Raw genomic sequence first — 16189 nt, forward strand, 5'->3', positions numbered from 1 at the left:
AAAAAACCATAATAAATTTAACTCGTTTAAAGTTTAAACCCACATGTTAAAAATACCGTTATCAATAAACTACCTTCTCTTTCGAGGAATGAATAAATAAACCATATATCAATATGTGAAGTTCGATACCTACACATAGACATAAATCCAACTTAATTTAAAATGGGGGGAAAACATTCGGCGTAGAAAACGGTGGTAGTTATAATGTGGACATGATATTAAGTCGGCACATAGTACCTTAACTCCTTAAGAACCCTTCCCTCAAAACAAAAGTCAAACCCACTTCTCCCTTTCTCCCTTTCTCCCTTAACAATAAATACAACACATTTCCTTAAATAATCACAACAAAACAAATACTAACACAAAAATGGAAAGAAATGGAATGAACTCAATGATACCCGACCCACATTCATCTCAACTTGATGACCCGCTCCAACTCCATCAACACCACCCGAACGAAGACTTCATTGACCAAATTCTCTCTACCTTACCTAATTGTAGTTGGCCACCTCACCCGCACCCGCACCCGAATGATCTGCCTTCTCCTGGTATTAAACCCCCGGGTCAGGGTCATCACGCTTCGTCTGTTGAGCGTGCTAATACTGCCCCGCCTTCGGCTTTTCAGTATCCGTTTGATGAAGGGTATAATGGGAATGGTTTCGCTCCTGGTTCGATTCATGGTAATGGTAATGGTCAGGCGCAGCACCCGTTTCATCCTCCTCCTCCTCCTCCACCTCAAGTATGTTGTTTGGTGTAGTTTTAGTGGCTCGTGTTTTAAGAATTATCGCATTTTTCAAAATTCTAAATGTAATATTCAGTTGCTTGAGTAAAATTATAATATACGGAGTAAAGTCATAATTTTAATTTTTAAGTGAAATAATTTGTCATCGTATTAGATTGAATTAAATCATCGTCATGAATTAAAAATTAGAACGATCTATATAAGAAAATTGAGAAATGCAAGAGACAATTAAGATGATGCAATTGGGAGGTGTTATACTTTTAAATGTACTTAGGCGTAGCCAGAAACGAAATTTTGAGTTAAGAAAAATTGTTCTTGTAATAGTATCTTTGCTAAAACCGCATTTTTAAAGATTTTCGGGTACAACTACTATAAGGATCGACTGGCATAATAGCCTAAATAGGTATAGCTATATAGGTTGATTTATTTTACTTGATCCTTTTTGTCTGCAATAGGATAATTGGTGATTTGGTGGCAAATTAATTAGTCTCGTAGTTGTAGTAGAATATTATAAGATCGTTTTTCAAGAGTATATACTTATTGGTAGAATAATTAAATACTCCGTATGTAGTAATGGTATGTGTAATGCATGAACAGACTTTTGGAGCCGTAGCCGGTGGAGCAACAGGGGTGCCAGCGAGTGCGTCGACTGGAGGAAGTAGTGGAGCAACTCCTCAAAAGCAAAGTAGGGTTAGGGCTCGTCGTGGCCAGGCCACTGACCCGCATAGCATTGCCGAAAGGGTACTTCATCCTAACTAATTAATTAACACTTTTCATTCATTTGGCATCTAATTTATCTGGAGATGCTCATGAAACCGAGTCCACATTTGTTGTTTGCACGATTCTGCGCTGCTACGTTTGTGTTTAAGTTGAAACCTACAGCTCTGTCAGACTGAACTCTCACCCGTCCTGGACCAACAATGACTTCTAAGCTTAAACGATGTTTTAAGGGCGTGCTCATTATGCACACGTTAATGATTCAAAAATGGACATATTAGAAACTATTCTTTCATGAAAGATTATCAAAGTGATTCAAGATTCTGATTTTTCATTGGATTCCTTCCGTACAAGTCCATTTTGAATCATTAACGCGCTATGTTACTCTGACTCGGCTATAAGTGTCAGACACAACATGGTATCAAAGTGTCATGTCATGTTGGACACTTTAGCTCTCCAACACGCGACACACAACCAAAGTCAAGTGTCGTCTGACTTATTGAACTAGAAAAACCGATTGGATAATCTGATTTGAATGCATGCAGCTTCGAAGGGAGAGGATTGCTGAGAGAATGAAAGCATTACAAGAATTGGTTCCCAATGCTAACAAGGTAATGAACTCCAATCCCTATTTATCAATCAAATCTTCCTTGCATTGCTCCATTTTTCTTTTAAATTTAATAAAGTATTTAGGGTTTGCTCCCAAGGTCAATTTTTAACTTATGCAAATCAATAAGTGTTCCTTAAGACGACGGTCATTTTTCGTCTTAAATATGACCCATTTACAATAAACAAAGAGTAACGGAGTTAAAATAACGCTTTGTTGAAGCTTCTTCATTCATTCCACTTCTGGCAATGGATAATAATAAAAATAACAACAATGATAAATAATTACTGGAAATTTTGTAATGTTTATTGTATTAAAAAGTACTCGTATAATAACAATAATTTGGGTAGATTGAAACATGTTAGTACTGACAGAAAGTTAGAGAGGGCAGGTTAATTAAGGCCAATACATTAGTTATTATTAGGAACTCGAATCTATTACTGACTTCTGCTGGAACATCCTCAACTCCTTTGCACGTCCGATTTTTCTAATACTTTCGCTTTCTTATTTTGCTGTCTACCGTCTACGTTTCGAGTTGCGACTACGTAAACGAATGCTAGCCGAACGACACCCTTTTATTAAATCATCACGATTTTCAATAATAAATTGATTTCCTGTATAAAACGATTTTACATTGACAATGTATAAAATGCATCCTAGTGATAATCTCCCAAGTTATAATATAAGACGTCTTACAATCATAAGACACTAAGACAAACAGACCCACAAACGTTGTTATGTACGATGATCTTACGGAGTACATTAGCATGGGATAGCATTTGCTACCTCAAATCCCGAAAAAAATAGTTAAAATTATTGATTTATGCTATTTGAAAATCTCTAAAAGTACGGTCTTACCAAAGTTATTAAACTACAATAAGAAATTCTGTTACCCAAAATTTTGATTATAGCTATGACCCCTGCCTATAGAAGTTTAAAAATAGTTTTCAAAAATATCGGTTTTACTATCCTTGTATAAGGTCGCCTCATACAAGAAATTGCGTTGAATAATTTGTATTTGTCTCTCTTTTAATTACCCTATAATCACTACTTCTATCATTTGTAAAATTATTGCTAGTTGTTTTTGTTATTTACTCATTAACTATTACAGAGTTTAGTACTTTGGTTGATGGATTTTAGTTATTGTTTTTTTAATGGAAGGGCAGACGGATAAAGCCTCTATGCTTGATGAGATTATTGAATACGTTAAATTTCTGCAGCTACAAGTCAAGGTTCGATTTCTCTCACACTCTATAATTTAAAAGGTTAAATTAAATCAATATAAATATTAGCCTTTTTAAATTTAACTTATAGAAAATCCAACACGATTTTAACAATTCATTAAGCGCGCAAATTTTTTTTTTTTTTTACTACGTTACGACTTTTTTAACAACTTATGAAACATACTTCTTTGTTTTGGGTACGATTAGGTTGTAAGCATGAGCAGATTGGGTGGCGTAGCAGGAATGGGTCCATTGGTTGCTGACATGTCCGCTGAGGTATGACAAGTATCGGCATTTTTTTATTTATTTTCGAGCATCCTATTTAGTGACGGAATCAGAATATGAAATACATCAATGTATTGATCTTAAATGGTGAATGTAACAGGGAGGTGGGTTAAGACGAGCCAATAACGGTAACCAGCCACCATTAATACCAAACGGTAACAGCATGGCAATAACGGAAAACCAGGTGGCGAAAATGATGGAGGAAGACATGGGTTCCGCAATGCAGTATCTCCAGGGAAAGGGTCTTTGTCTCATGCCCATCTCTCTCGCCACCGCCATCTCCTCTGCTGCTTGTACCTCCCGCAACCCAACACCGCCAAGTAGGACACAAAGTAATCCTCGCATTTGTGACGATGTTGACGATAACAACAATGTTGTGCCGCCTTCTGCTGAACAACTTACGAACACTGATCTTTCTATCAAGGACGCTTATAAGAAGTGATTTTGAACTACTTTGTATGTCTAAAGTCAATTGTTAAACTTGAATTTTAAACAAAAGTAAGCAAATGACTAGATAGAAAAAGTACGTAGTTTTACTACATACGCGTATTATTTGTTCATTGCTAAAAATGGTTGGAATCGCGAAAATATGGAATAAATCGGCTTTTTTACTTGTAGATATACTTTGTCAAATATTGTGTTATGTTTGGTACTTTTGTAATACATGTCGAAGTGGGTGTGCTTCAAAAGAAGCAAAGGCCTACATGGGCGGAGTAACGCCTCTTTCACTTGCTTATATACGCACTTTTATAAATTACTCCATTCATATCAGACCAATGATAATATGGTAAAAAATGAGATTTTTAAAAAAAGAGGATAAAACCAAGGGTAAAGAGGAAAAAAATAGGTGGAGTATGTAATTGTGGGTTTGATTGTTTTTTTTTTTGGTGCTAAAGAGGGGCAAAGCCCCGAACAAAACTTAAGTGTTAGCTATTACACGGGGAATAGCAACCCCGAAAACATCCTCCCTGAGGATTGACCTCAAATCGCTAAACGGAGTATCCAAAAAAGTAGGGATGGTACTTGAGTCGATTCCTCTATTAGCTAGTATATCAGCTGCTCTGTTAGCCTCGCGATACACGTGTTCCAGCTTCACCGTCCATGTAGAACTCCGTATCAAGTCCTTGCATCTTCCAACAATGAATTTTAGACTGTTACTTACCAACTGATCATCGTTGATCAAATTAACACAAGGTAGATTATCCATGTTAATTAAGAGTCGTTGAACACGCATCTCCTTCGCTTTTTCTAATCCAACTAGCAACGCAAGCAATTCCGCTTTCATGGAGGTACAAACGCCACACGAGAAGTGGTAGGCTGACGTGAGATCCCCAGCTGCATCTCTAAAGACTCCCCCTCCTCCAGCAGGTCCTGGGTTGCCCTTAGAGGCCCCATCCGTATTTAGGAGAAGCCACCCAAACGGTGGTGGTTGCCAACGAACATGTATTTCGACAGTAGATGGTCTCGGGGGCGGAATAAGAATATCGACAGTAGATGGGTTTGATTGTGTGTTGGTATGTGGGATATGTAATGTCATTTTGTGTAAATATCAAAATGAGTATAAGGATATTTTGGTAATGTTGTGGGCCAAATAAGGAATGTTACCATTGGTGTAATACAATCGTATTAGGTAAGTGTTACCATTCGTCTGGTATGAAGGGAGTAGAATTTACTCCGTGGCATATAGCTCCATAAAATTAAAGACACGGTGTAATATGTCATTGTTGACCTTTAAAACCAAGGGTAAAGAGGAAAACTACAAGGTCCGAGGTACTAACTACGATACTACCTCAGATGCGTAATCTTTTTTCTCGGTAAAAGTTAACCTTTGAGATTTTCAATTACATTTTGTCAAAGGTAGTTAAAATGGTAAATGTGTTTGAACTCCTACTTTTCTTTTATATTTTATATTGTTTGATTTGTTGTAAATGATGTTTGAATTTCCGACCACTCAGACCTACCAAGTAACCTAGGTGTAAGATGAGCTAAAGCGCGACTGCGCGAGCTACACATTTATTGACTCGACTAGTAAACGATCAAATTACAGAAACAAAAGAGTTACATCTACTCACCTTATTACATTACACTAAAAGTCTCTAAGGGGTGTGTACTGTTCATATGAACAGTTTTAAACGCAGCATATGATGTCGTTTAGGCGTTGGTCTTTTCTTGCGCTGGGCTGCTTATGTGGGCTTGTTTAACGCTGCCCCATACAAAGATAACATTTAGTGGGCTTTACTTTCTGGTCATCTCCAGTCTCTCAGATTGACCGTCTTTTTTTCCCTCTCTAAATTCTTTTTGCAGCCACACATTTTCTCCCTTCTCTCTCCAATTTCCGCCTTAGTTTCCACCATTATTATCAGTGCATTTTCTTAGCTTCCTCCCTATCTCATTCCCTTCCGAAATCACATCTTCATCCATTTCGTTTTTTTGAGTATCTGACAGATTTGTTTGATACAAAATAACACCGATCATAATGGTGGTCTGTGAGGAAGAAAAGCTCGTGCATCCAGTAACAGGTATTCTCAGATTTTAAGCAACTTTATATTTGTTTCGGGTGTTTATGTGTTTAGTTTCGGGTCGCTTTTCTTGGTTAGGTGTAATGTTCAATCTTTATTGATACTATTGAATCAAAGAAGCCCTGCGTTGATTGTTCAGGATCATAGAAAAGTTGAACCTATAAAGATTGAACATACCATGTAGAATCACATGCTAAAAACCATTTTCATTAAACCAAATAATCAAATCCACCTGATAATTTTAAGCAAATCAATCTTAACATACCTAATCAATATCCTTCTCTTAAAGAAAAGATAGTTCATATTCATAGGTGTCAATGTGTCAGACGAATGGTATAATCAAATAATTGACCCTTTAATTCATGATTCATAATAACACAACACTCAAAATTAGCAGCTTGTCTCCAACCCACTAATTCAAGTTGCCGAAATGATCAGTTAATTTAGGGTTTATGTTTGATGTCATCGTTTCAGGTTACTGTTAAGAGCGGGGAAGTAATGAAACAACAACAAGAGGAATTTCAAAAAAGTCTCATACACAACAAGACGATGAGGTACTTTATCATTTGATTTGTTTAATTCCATGAATTATATCGAAACCAAGTTAGAAGGTGAGATCCATTCTTCCCTGTTCATCCATCAATTAATAGAGTTTCCTTGTTGTTTCTCAGCAACCGGGAGCATGACATCCTTCTCACAGTACCAGCAAACGCGACTGAAAAGGAGAAATTAGGAGCCTGGTCTTAGACTTTGTAAGGTTGAACAAGATTTGGAAAGGATTAATGAGGAATAAGTGTATGAGTTTACAGTTTTGGATGGGGTTAGATGTAATTTAACACCTTTGCAGCTTACTTGGTCATAGTACTTCTGCTGAAGAGGTAGCAGTTGAGACTATAAACGAAATTTTGTTGACTTGGTTTAGTTGTTTGATAACTTGTAATGATAATTGAATTTGTTTCAGTGAGTTCGTTTGTTACGATTTTCAGGAAGTGCAAAGAATCAGAGATGGGCATCCTGGTGATTGCTTTGCTTTTTCGAATGATCGTATCAATGGCTCGTTCAACATCACTTGAGCTTTTGGTGCTGGTTTCCTCAAGCAGGTATTGAGCTTCCTTACCGACGGTACTTTAGTTAAATTGATTTTGCGTTTTGCCTTCTTAGGATGATTTGTGTTATGTCAACTGATTTTGCGCTGCACTTTGACCCTTTCTCATGTAAAACGCTATGTTTAAGCTAACCTTAGTTATTATACGTTCCCCATATCTCACCCTACCACCTCGATTATTTTCAGTTTCTCTTAAGACCCCCCCTGCATCACCAATTCTGAAATTCACCATCATCGCCCCCTCAAACTCTCACCTCCATCTTCTCATCTGTTTCTTTTTTTCTTTCTCCTACCCCTCAAACTGTTACCTCCATCGTCTCATCTGTTTCTTTTTTTCTTTCTTTGCTAGCTTCAACATCAACGAAGTAGATTATTATGGTATGTGGGATTTTTTTGTTTTTTGTCCTTTTTGTTTTCATTTGATTATACTTCTAGATTACTTCTTGTCTTGGACATTGATATATTGTTTTTTTTGTTAAACTTTTATCTAATTAGTTGTTTAACGGAGTGATTATGGCCTGGTGAAATTTATTCTGTGTTTTTTAGGGTTAGTTTTACTTTTGAGTGTTGTTGATTACTGAACATCCACAAATTGAAAGTTTTGTTTTTGTTGGGGTTTCGGATAAATATGAATGCTGATGGATTTTAGTATCAAAATCATCCCTTTTTAGAAGGTGTTCAAGTAGTGTGCTTATTGAGATTTTATAAGAAAAAATAGTGTGTTGAAGTAATCAATTGCATAATAGTTCTTTGTACATTCCCAGTTCGTAATTTAATTGTATTACTCTATTGTCTATTGCAGGATATCTCCTTGTTTCTAATACATGTGATGACGGATCCCCGTACGTCACTCAGTACTTCGAGGTGAGCAAAAAAACCAATCTGAAACTTAGTCTGGAGTCAACAAAGATCTGCGGTATGTGAGGGTTTCTATTCTTTGAGTAATAATCTAGAGTCTATGTTTGGTTGATTGGTTTCACATTTCAATATTATCAATCATCGGTAATTACCTTAAATAACCCCAACCAAGACGATAGCTTTAAATTCATCATTACTTGCTTCATGTACAGAATTTCTTATAGTTATCTTTTCAATTTATGCCCCATTATATTAGTAAGAAAATGCACAATGATCTAGAAATTTTGAAGCTTGGAGGGATTGAAAGGCAACCACGTATAATTATCCCATCAGGATTACCATATTGTTTGTTTCATATCGATTGGGATTATTTAGTGTGACTTATGATCATTATTATTTGATTTCAGGTTTAGGTAGCATTGGCTGAAATCAGTCACGTTTCCATTCAGTTTCCTATCTATGAGCAAATCAAAGGCTATGTGACAAACAAAGGTACCTTTTTGTGCAGTTGTAACTTAAAATGGATTTAATAAATATTTGATATGTAACTTGTGTGAATACGTTACTTTCTGTAGATGAGATAAACGACTATTGACGAGCTAAATGTTTGTTGTTGGTTGCTTCTTCCGTGTCCAAAATTTTGCCTCAACATGGACTTACTTTCACGAGGTATGATGCTATCTGAACTTTCACATGTTGTGACAAATGTATAGTTGTGTTTGTGGACGATTTCTTTTTAGATGCCATTGCTTATTGAATGAGGCACACATGCATACAGAGCAAATTCATAATCTCGAATTCTTGATCATTGTATTGTAATGAAAATTCAATTATTTCCTTGACCAAACCAAGTTATTTTGTTATTTTATTTTGTTCTTAGCAGGGTCTGATAGTCGACATTTTTTGCTTAAACTTTAATTACTCCCTCCTTTTCAATTGTGTTCTTCCCATTTCATTTGGCCACATAGATTTAGGCAGTCATTTTAGATTGAGCAAATTGAGGCAAGTGGTGAAGTGGATTAGAATTATTACAAAATCTGATTCACTTCTGTTATTCATCTGACAATATCACCCATCAGTGAGCCTATCCCTCATTGCTATTGCGCGTACTACATATCACTACCATCGCCCACCACCATAGGGCCTAATACCTACTGCCACCAATGGGCCTACCACCAGAACTGTCACTGTACACCCCCTTCTCCATCAGAACTGTTAGCGTAGATCCCCTTCTCTGTCAAAATTAACCATATTGTTGTTGCGATGTGGGATTGTCAACATCTATATCTAATTTAGTATTTCTTACTTGATCTAAATGAGGCATATTATAAGGAGGGAAGAAAAGTTTGATCTTGGGATATGTTATTCAGAATTCCTCAATCGTCTGGCCTTAACCACTCTGCCAAGACACGTGAATAAATGACTTGCATGGGCAATTTTTACGGCACTGGTTTCGAACCAAGTGGTCATGACTCATGAGTAGCACTTCATTTGTAAGGGATAAATCATTCCAAAGAGTAGAAAATCAATTATTTTCTCTTTAGTTTATCATGTCTTACCAAACTGGGGAGCCTTTGGGTAAAGCTACTTAAAACACGAGAAAGCCTCCTCATATTACGCCTCATTTAGTCATGTTCACTATATATATACAAAAGTTATTATTGGCATGATTCTAGAGTGCTGGAGTGCTGCTTTTTGGAGTTTTCTTTGGCAAGCTTCAACCGTTTCACCCTCGTACACCTAGCTATCCATAAAATATGAGGGAAAAAAATAATGTCACCAAGGAACTCAATATAAGGCCGTTAAAGCAGTATGACTATTGTAATTTTTGATGGATGATTGTAGGATGTGACATAGATACTGTAATATATGTTTTTAGATTGTATTGGTAGGAGCATTTATCTTACCTTATAATGAGTTTAGAGGAGGTTAGAGGAGGAGATTGAGTCCGAGAAGCGCCCCTGCCCCTGCTAGCCCCCTAACTCCACCACTTTGCATATGTATTCAGCGGTACATCCGACAAAATTGTCTTGATCCGAACTAAGTTGAACCGACCTGAAACTACCCGTCGTCTGACATTGATTCTTTCAGAAATTGTGAATCATTATCAAGTTTAAAAAAGTTAGTAAAGCAGTTATTGTTTCGGAAGTTATTGTTTCGGAAATTGTGAATCCTTATCAAGTGAAAAAAAGTTAGTAAAGCTTTCATATTGGTTCGGGAATCTGAAAGAACTTTAAGCACTTTGAAATTGTGAATTATTATCAAGTTCTTGGTGAAGTTATTGTTGTCTTAAATCTCTACCTACCTATGCAGCTGAACTAAAGAAGAAAAGCACGAAGACTGAGAGGCCGTCAATTAGATCACTTTTCGGTGTGTTTAAACGTCTTGTTTGTTAAAGTTATGTTTGTTTTACTCTTTTACTCTATGCCCAATTTGTGTTTCCTGCTCTAAGGCTTCAATCGTCTTGACATGAAATTTACAGTAGATATGGAAACTTTGGGTTACTCAACATAAGAGATACAAAGTAAAATATATGCTTTTACAGTTAGACTTGAATAGAAGAGCAGATCAGAAGAGAGAGAAAAAACGATAAATAAGTGAAGGAGATGGAGAGGGGAAGGAAAAGGAAATGTGTATAATAAATGACAAGAGGGAGAGGGGGAGTCTGAACAAAAGTGAGGGAGACGGATAGGTACAGAGGAAAAGGAAATAAGTGAATATGTGGCGAAAGAGAGAGAATCAGTGGAAAGGTGAGAGGAAGGAAAATGATGAAATACGGAACAAGTGAGGGAAGGATACGAATAGAGAGCGAGGGAGAAAAAGGAAATGGATGAATATGTGGCAAAAGAGATGGAACCAGAGAAAAGGTGTGAGGGAGGGAAATGATGAATACGGAACAAGTGAGTGAAGGATCTGGAGAGGAAGGAGGACGGAGGAAAAGGAAATGAGTCAATATGTGAACAAAAGGACGAGAGAGAGAGAGGGAGAGAGAGAGAGATAGATAGATAGATAGAGAGAGAGAGAGAGAGAGAGAGAGAGAGAGAGAGAGAGAGAAATACGGAATAAGTGAGGGAAGGATACGAAGAGAGATCGAGAGAGAAAAAGGAAATGGATGAATATGTGGCAAAAGAGATGGAACCAGAGAAAAGGTGTGAGGGAGGGAAATGATGAATACGGAACAAGTGAGTGAAGGATATGGAGCGGGAGGAGGACGGAGGAAAAGGAAATGAGTCAATATGAGAGAGAGAGAGAGAGAGAGAGAGAGAGAGAGACAATGCATGAATAATTGTTGCATCGCAGACTTAAGCATGAAACATGCCCGAAACATTCTTATATTTTTCTTAAAGTTACTTTTGTTGTATAGCATGTTAGTTTTCTTATATTCTTTTTATCCGGGGTTAGAGTTGTCTCAGTTTGGTGATGGAAAAATAATACGTTTCTCGCATTGTCAGGTGTGCTGAAATACCCCAAACATACCAAGGGAATTTAAAAACTCACATTTCATGAAAAAGCTAGGGGAATATAAAAACCCAATTCCAGTATTTTGTTATCTAATTTTAGGGACAATGGAAGATTTATTTATTTTTTTTATTTTTATTTTTAAAATAAGCAAGTCGGTAAATAGGTTTCTTGTTTGCTGGAAGGGCTATTTTTTAGGAAGAACAGTAGATTCCCCTCGTATAGTCTATGTATAGCTTTCCTTGTTACAACTTTCTTTCAGGTAGATTATTTACCAATAAGAAAGGTAGATTATTCACTAATAATAAAGAAAGCAATAATAACCAAGTAAATCATATAAGTACATGGAAACCTAACATGGAAAAAACAAAGTGAAAGTCAGTGTCATTTGAAAAAATAAAATGTTAGATACAAGATATTATGAGTTAAGCACTGTGAAAACTAGACATTTAGGTCAAAGAATAAGTTACTTAGTTCAAATTTGACATTTGACATGTTTGTACTCTTTTGGGTGAGGAGCTGAAACTAAATAGTGTTTAAAGTTCTTTTTGTTGTAATCGACTCAAAACTTTTAAATGTGGCTGTCTCGGGGGAAATGGGGGCTACAACATTGGTGAGGTCAATCACGTGATCCAAGAAGTGAAATACTCAAGCTTAAAGTTAAAGTGAAGTTTTGAGTAAATATTCTTGGCTCGCTATTTTTTCCAATAGCGTGAGAGGGGAAAAGAAAGAGAGGCAAACATCAAGTTGGCTGCAATAAAAAACACACATGACAGCCAACGAGAGGCCTAATTTTTTATTTGCTTATGAATAATTGAGATGATATGATATGTTAAATGATTGGGTGATAAAAAGAATGATCTTTATTAGTTATTTCGAGTTATCTTGGTTTGATGGTTTGTGTCGCCTTTATGTTGTGTTGTTGGGTAGGTGACTTCAGAGACCAAGTAAAGAGGAAAGAGAGGCATCAAAAGATAGACGAGGTAGGCTTAGAAGTTTAGGCTTCTTTAGAGCAAATGAATTTTACAAGAAGAATTCGAGATGAAGTGAATTTTGTAGCAAAGGCGTATATTCAATCTCTCTTTGTTACTGTCAAACATCTTGTACAAGTGAAGTTATTGCTATAAAATCTCTTTGTTACTGTCAAACATATTGTACAAGTGAAGTTGTTGCTATAAAGAGTCCTAACCTGCTTACTTCATCTTTAGTTTTGTAGAGGTTGATATGTTAATTAACGCCTTGGAAGGCAGTACATGTTGCTTAGTTGTACCCAAAATAATGGGGGTAGTTGTGTTTTTTTTTTTTTTTTTTTTTTTTTTTTTTTTTTTTTTTTGATTAGGTAAGAAAACTAGGTTGATCCTCTAGGGTAGGACCTGTAACACTACGGATTTTATAAGCTAAGTACTCGACCGAGTAGAGCCTACTCGGCCGAGTAGTGTCAAGAGTGTAGTCTGTTTGGATTCTGCCGAGGAATACTCGCCGAGTATAGTGAATACTCGGCCAGAGTAGAGGATACTCGTACGAGTATACACTTTACTCGACCGAGTATCCGGTCGGCGAAATAATGTTTCCGCGGTTTTGGTTAAAATGATTAGAGGTTATATATCATCGTCGTAAATCGGTTTCTAAAATCATTTTCTCCCCAAAAACATAAACTACGTTCATTATCCTCTAATCATCTTCATCAATTCCAAGTCAAAGGTTGTCGATTGTGGGTTCTAGCATCTCATTCCGTGTCAATCGCCGTAGTAAGTGTCTTATACTTGTTCATCTATTGTCATTCTTATAAGTTAACAAACCCTAATTTGGTTAATTTGGGGATTTAGGGTTTTGGTCATCATATGTCGTTGATTGTTGATTATCATTGTTGTAGGTGATGATGTGTTACTAGTTGTGCATTTGTATGATTGATTGCAGCGTAGCGGATTGCGAAAAGGTAGGGTTTCTCCTACTCGATCTTGTTAATTGATTGAGATTGCATATGTTCATAATTGTTGTTATCTCCGATCGATCATCGGAGGATGGGTGTTGAGACTGTGTGTTGGTGTGGTTGTGTTGTGACGGTTGTGGTATTGTGACATTTGTGATCTTTGTGTGTGTGTGATTGTGGTGGAGTCACTTGCGGGAGTGGCTTCACACCCTAGTTCGCCCTCCGTGGAACCCGTCACGGGAGGGGATGTGCACATTAAGGGACGGGGATTGTTAGTCGCTCGTTGATGAGATGGACTAGGTGGGGTTAGGTGCGGTCGGTCACTTTGCTGGCGGCGAGGATTACCTGTTGCGATGGGTAATCGCGGGGCTACACACTTCGGTGTGTAGTCGATTCTTGTGCGTGAGATCGATGATCGGCTAGTGGTAATGATTGTTGTCTTATATTGATTGAGTAGTCGACCCCGTGTTGTTGTTTTGTAAAACTGCGGTGATCCATTCGGGGATGGTGAGCGGATTGTGACAGGTGATACATTTATTGAGCTTGGGGCGATCATGGGAGAGTCACCATTTGGATTAGATGACACCATCACGAGCCTTAGTCATTGTTTTGGTAGTTGTTGCCATTTGGATAATTCGTTTATTAGATTTTGGAGACTATGTAACTTTTATAATTTCCGTACCTTAATAAATGTGTTTGGACTGTTGCTTTTGATATATACTAACCTCGGGCAACCGAGATGGTAACAACCTTTCATGCTGAGGTAGTCCTGGTAAGGTACCTTGGTATGAGGGGGTGTTACAGGACCAACCTATCTCATCCTTTCGAATGAGGGAGGTAAGTTGAAGCCACCGGCTATCAAACCACCTCGAAGGGGGTAGTTGTGTTGAGTATTCAATTGCACATATGTAGGTACTGGTATTTTTTCGCCCTATTCAACCTCGGACACCCTAAAATTAGTATTTAGGGTCTTTATAATTATGGTAAACAAGATTTGCTTCAAAAGAACTGGCTTTGTTCACCCCTCTACATTAATACAGATGGAGGTGGGCAAAAATATACGATAAAGTTTTGTAATATGGATATGATATAGTATACGGTTTAGGTTATATGGATTCCCGTATATATGATACGGAAATCCGTATATATATATATATATGAAAACCAAAACCGTATCGTATTCGGGTCGGGCAAAAACGAAATCGTAAATACGGTTTTCGACACAGTTTTAAGGTTTTGGTATAAAAAAAGCGCAAAAAAAAATTCTCTTTTAACTTCCGCTCGTAATGCTTTTTTTACGACTTATTTTACCAACTTATCTCAATAAATAAAAATTAGCCCTTCATCAAAGGTAGTCATGTTAGAGGTAATTATTTGCCCTTGAATAATTACAATGTTTAATTGGGCATTTGTCACCAAATCGTATCCGTATACTTGGTTTTTTTCCGGTACCTAAAACTGTATATATGGTCAATTGTATTGGATCCGTATGATGATTTTTGAGATTGTTAAAACCGTATACCCAATACGGTTTTCAAAACCGTATCGGGTATACAGTTTTGCTCACCCTTAACATCTACATGTCTTGCCATATAGTCTTATAAATTAGCTAAAAATGCAATTTGGTTTCAAGAAAATCAGTCAACTAGACGAATAGAGCTTTGTTATTCAACGAATTATCACATACTTAACACGATTCCTAGAACACGTGTTTCTTTGTAGTGATTTTTGGGGCTTCTCTACACTTGAAGAATAATACTCTTTTGTAGTGATTTTTTGTGGCTTCTCTACGCTTGAAGAATAACACTAAACCGATGTAAATATCTTGTATGTGCTAAAATGAAAGCAAAGTAACCACCGAACTTACACACCGAAGAAACATAATCATATAATATGCACACACAAAAATGCCTATCTATAGAACGGTTATCGTTCTTGCTTGCTACAACAATCATTGGCAACATGATTAACCAAAGAAACAAACCTAATAATCAGGTTTAACGGTCGACGATAAATCGTACCACCATGCATGAATCGATACTAATCTAAGTAAACGAGTCACAATATCTTGGGGTATCGCGCGCACCGCGCGCGATGCAACAACTAGTAATGCAAAAATATCATCTAGAGAAAAAATGCTCCTTCCTCCCGCCTTCTTCTGCAAAGCTTATATAACATGTAGGCAATCACTCTCGATGATGATTTTACTGTGACCCTTTCCCATCGCTTCTTTAATTCCTTCAAGAACCGCGACCACCTCTGCAAGAAATGGCTCCCAAACCCACTCCTGCACAATCGACACACCCCACATCACACGGCCCTCAATATCACGACACACCATCCCAAGGCTCACACCTTTTGAATAAGCTAAGATGGATGAATTGGCTATGTACAACTTAGTTATATATGCTGAACACATATTATTCCTAGCCACTTATGCACAGTTTATGACTTTTGTCCAACTCAAGAGACAGGCTTAATTTATATTCCTTACAAATGTACAACCGTTTTTTCGAAATTGTGCCCTAGGATACATGTTAATAGAACTGAAATGAGAGTAACATACAACTCCGTACTATATTAGCCTCATAATAAAAAAAATGTCTTAATAAAAGTATATATACTCTATATTTGATAATGGTTGTGGCATTTATAAAAGATACTATAAAGATAATATATTCTACTCCCGTAACTCCACAAATTGTTTTGCAGTTTTGCACATTCAATTTATTTAATTATAAAAA

General features: G+C 36.9%; 1 protein-coding gene and 1 long non-coding RNA gene across 7 annotated transcripts; both read left to right on the forward strand.

The window, feature by feature from the left end:
* Window positions 1-284: 284 nt before the first annotated feature.
* On the forward strand, window positions 285-4193 carry LOC141599246 (bHLH transcription factor RHL1-like). The gene is made up of 6 exons (XM_074419210.1): window positions 285-739; window positions 1340-1483; window positions 2005-2070; window positions 3233-3298; window positions 3497-3565; window positions 3675-4193. Exons 1-6 carry the CDS (start codon window positions 368-370, stop codon window positions 4014-4016), a joined length of 1059 nt encoding a protein of 352 aa, XP_074275311.1. The 5' UTR covers window positions 285-367; the 3' UTR covers window positions 4017-4193.
* A 1657-nt stretch (window positions 4194-5850) lies between these two features.
* Window positions 5851-14147, forward strand: LOC141599250 (uncharacterized). 6 transcript variants are annotated; one of them, XR_012523781.1, is made up of 12 exons: window positions 5851-6093; window positions 6568-6647; window positions 6765-6971; window positions 7080-7193; window positions 7548-7576; window positions 8001-8062; window positions 8464-8548; window positions 8632-8725; window positions 10370-10426; window positions 12446-12498; window positions 13389-13451; window positions 13958-14147. It is a non-coding gene; the product is annotated as an uncharacterized LOC141599250 (long non-coding RNA). The 6 variants fall into 6 exon arrangements; XR_012523779.1 differs by lacking the exons at window positions 13389-13451; window positions 13958-14147 and having other exon boundaries at window positions 12446-12716; XR_012523780.1 differs by lacking the exons at window positions 13389-13451; window positions 13958-14147 and having other exon boundaries at window positions 5860-6093; window positions 6532-6647; window positions 12446-12716.
* The last annotated feature ends 2042 nt before the right edge of the window (window positions 14148-16189 follow it).

Source organism: Silene latifolia, chromosome 9, assembly GCF_048544455.1.
Source record: "Silene latifolia isolate original U9 population chromosome 9, ASM4854445v1, whole genome shotgun sequence".
Classification (NCBI taxonomy): Eukaryota; Viridiplantae; Streptophyta; class Magnoliopsida; order Caryophyllales; family Caryophyllaceae; genus Silene; species Silene latifolia.

What these genes read in the sequence shown, in the direction of transcription:
- LOC141599246 (XM_074419210.1), top strand. Translation starts at nt 368, where the DNA reads ATGGAAAGAAATGGAATGAACTCAATGATACCCGACCCACATTCATCT. An exon ending in CTCCTCCTCCTCCACCTCAA is followed by an intron (nt 740 to 1,339) that starts GTATGTTGTTTG and finishes ATGCATGAACAG; the next exon opens with ACTTTTGGAGCCGTAGCCGG. An exon ending in TGGTTCCCAATGCTAACAAG is followed by an intron (nt 2,071 to 3,232) that starts GTAATGAACTCC and finishes ATGGAAGGGCAG; the next exon opens with ACGGATAAAGCCTCTATGCT.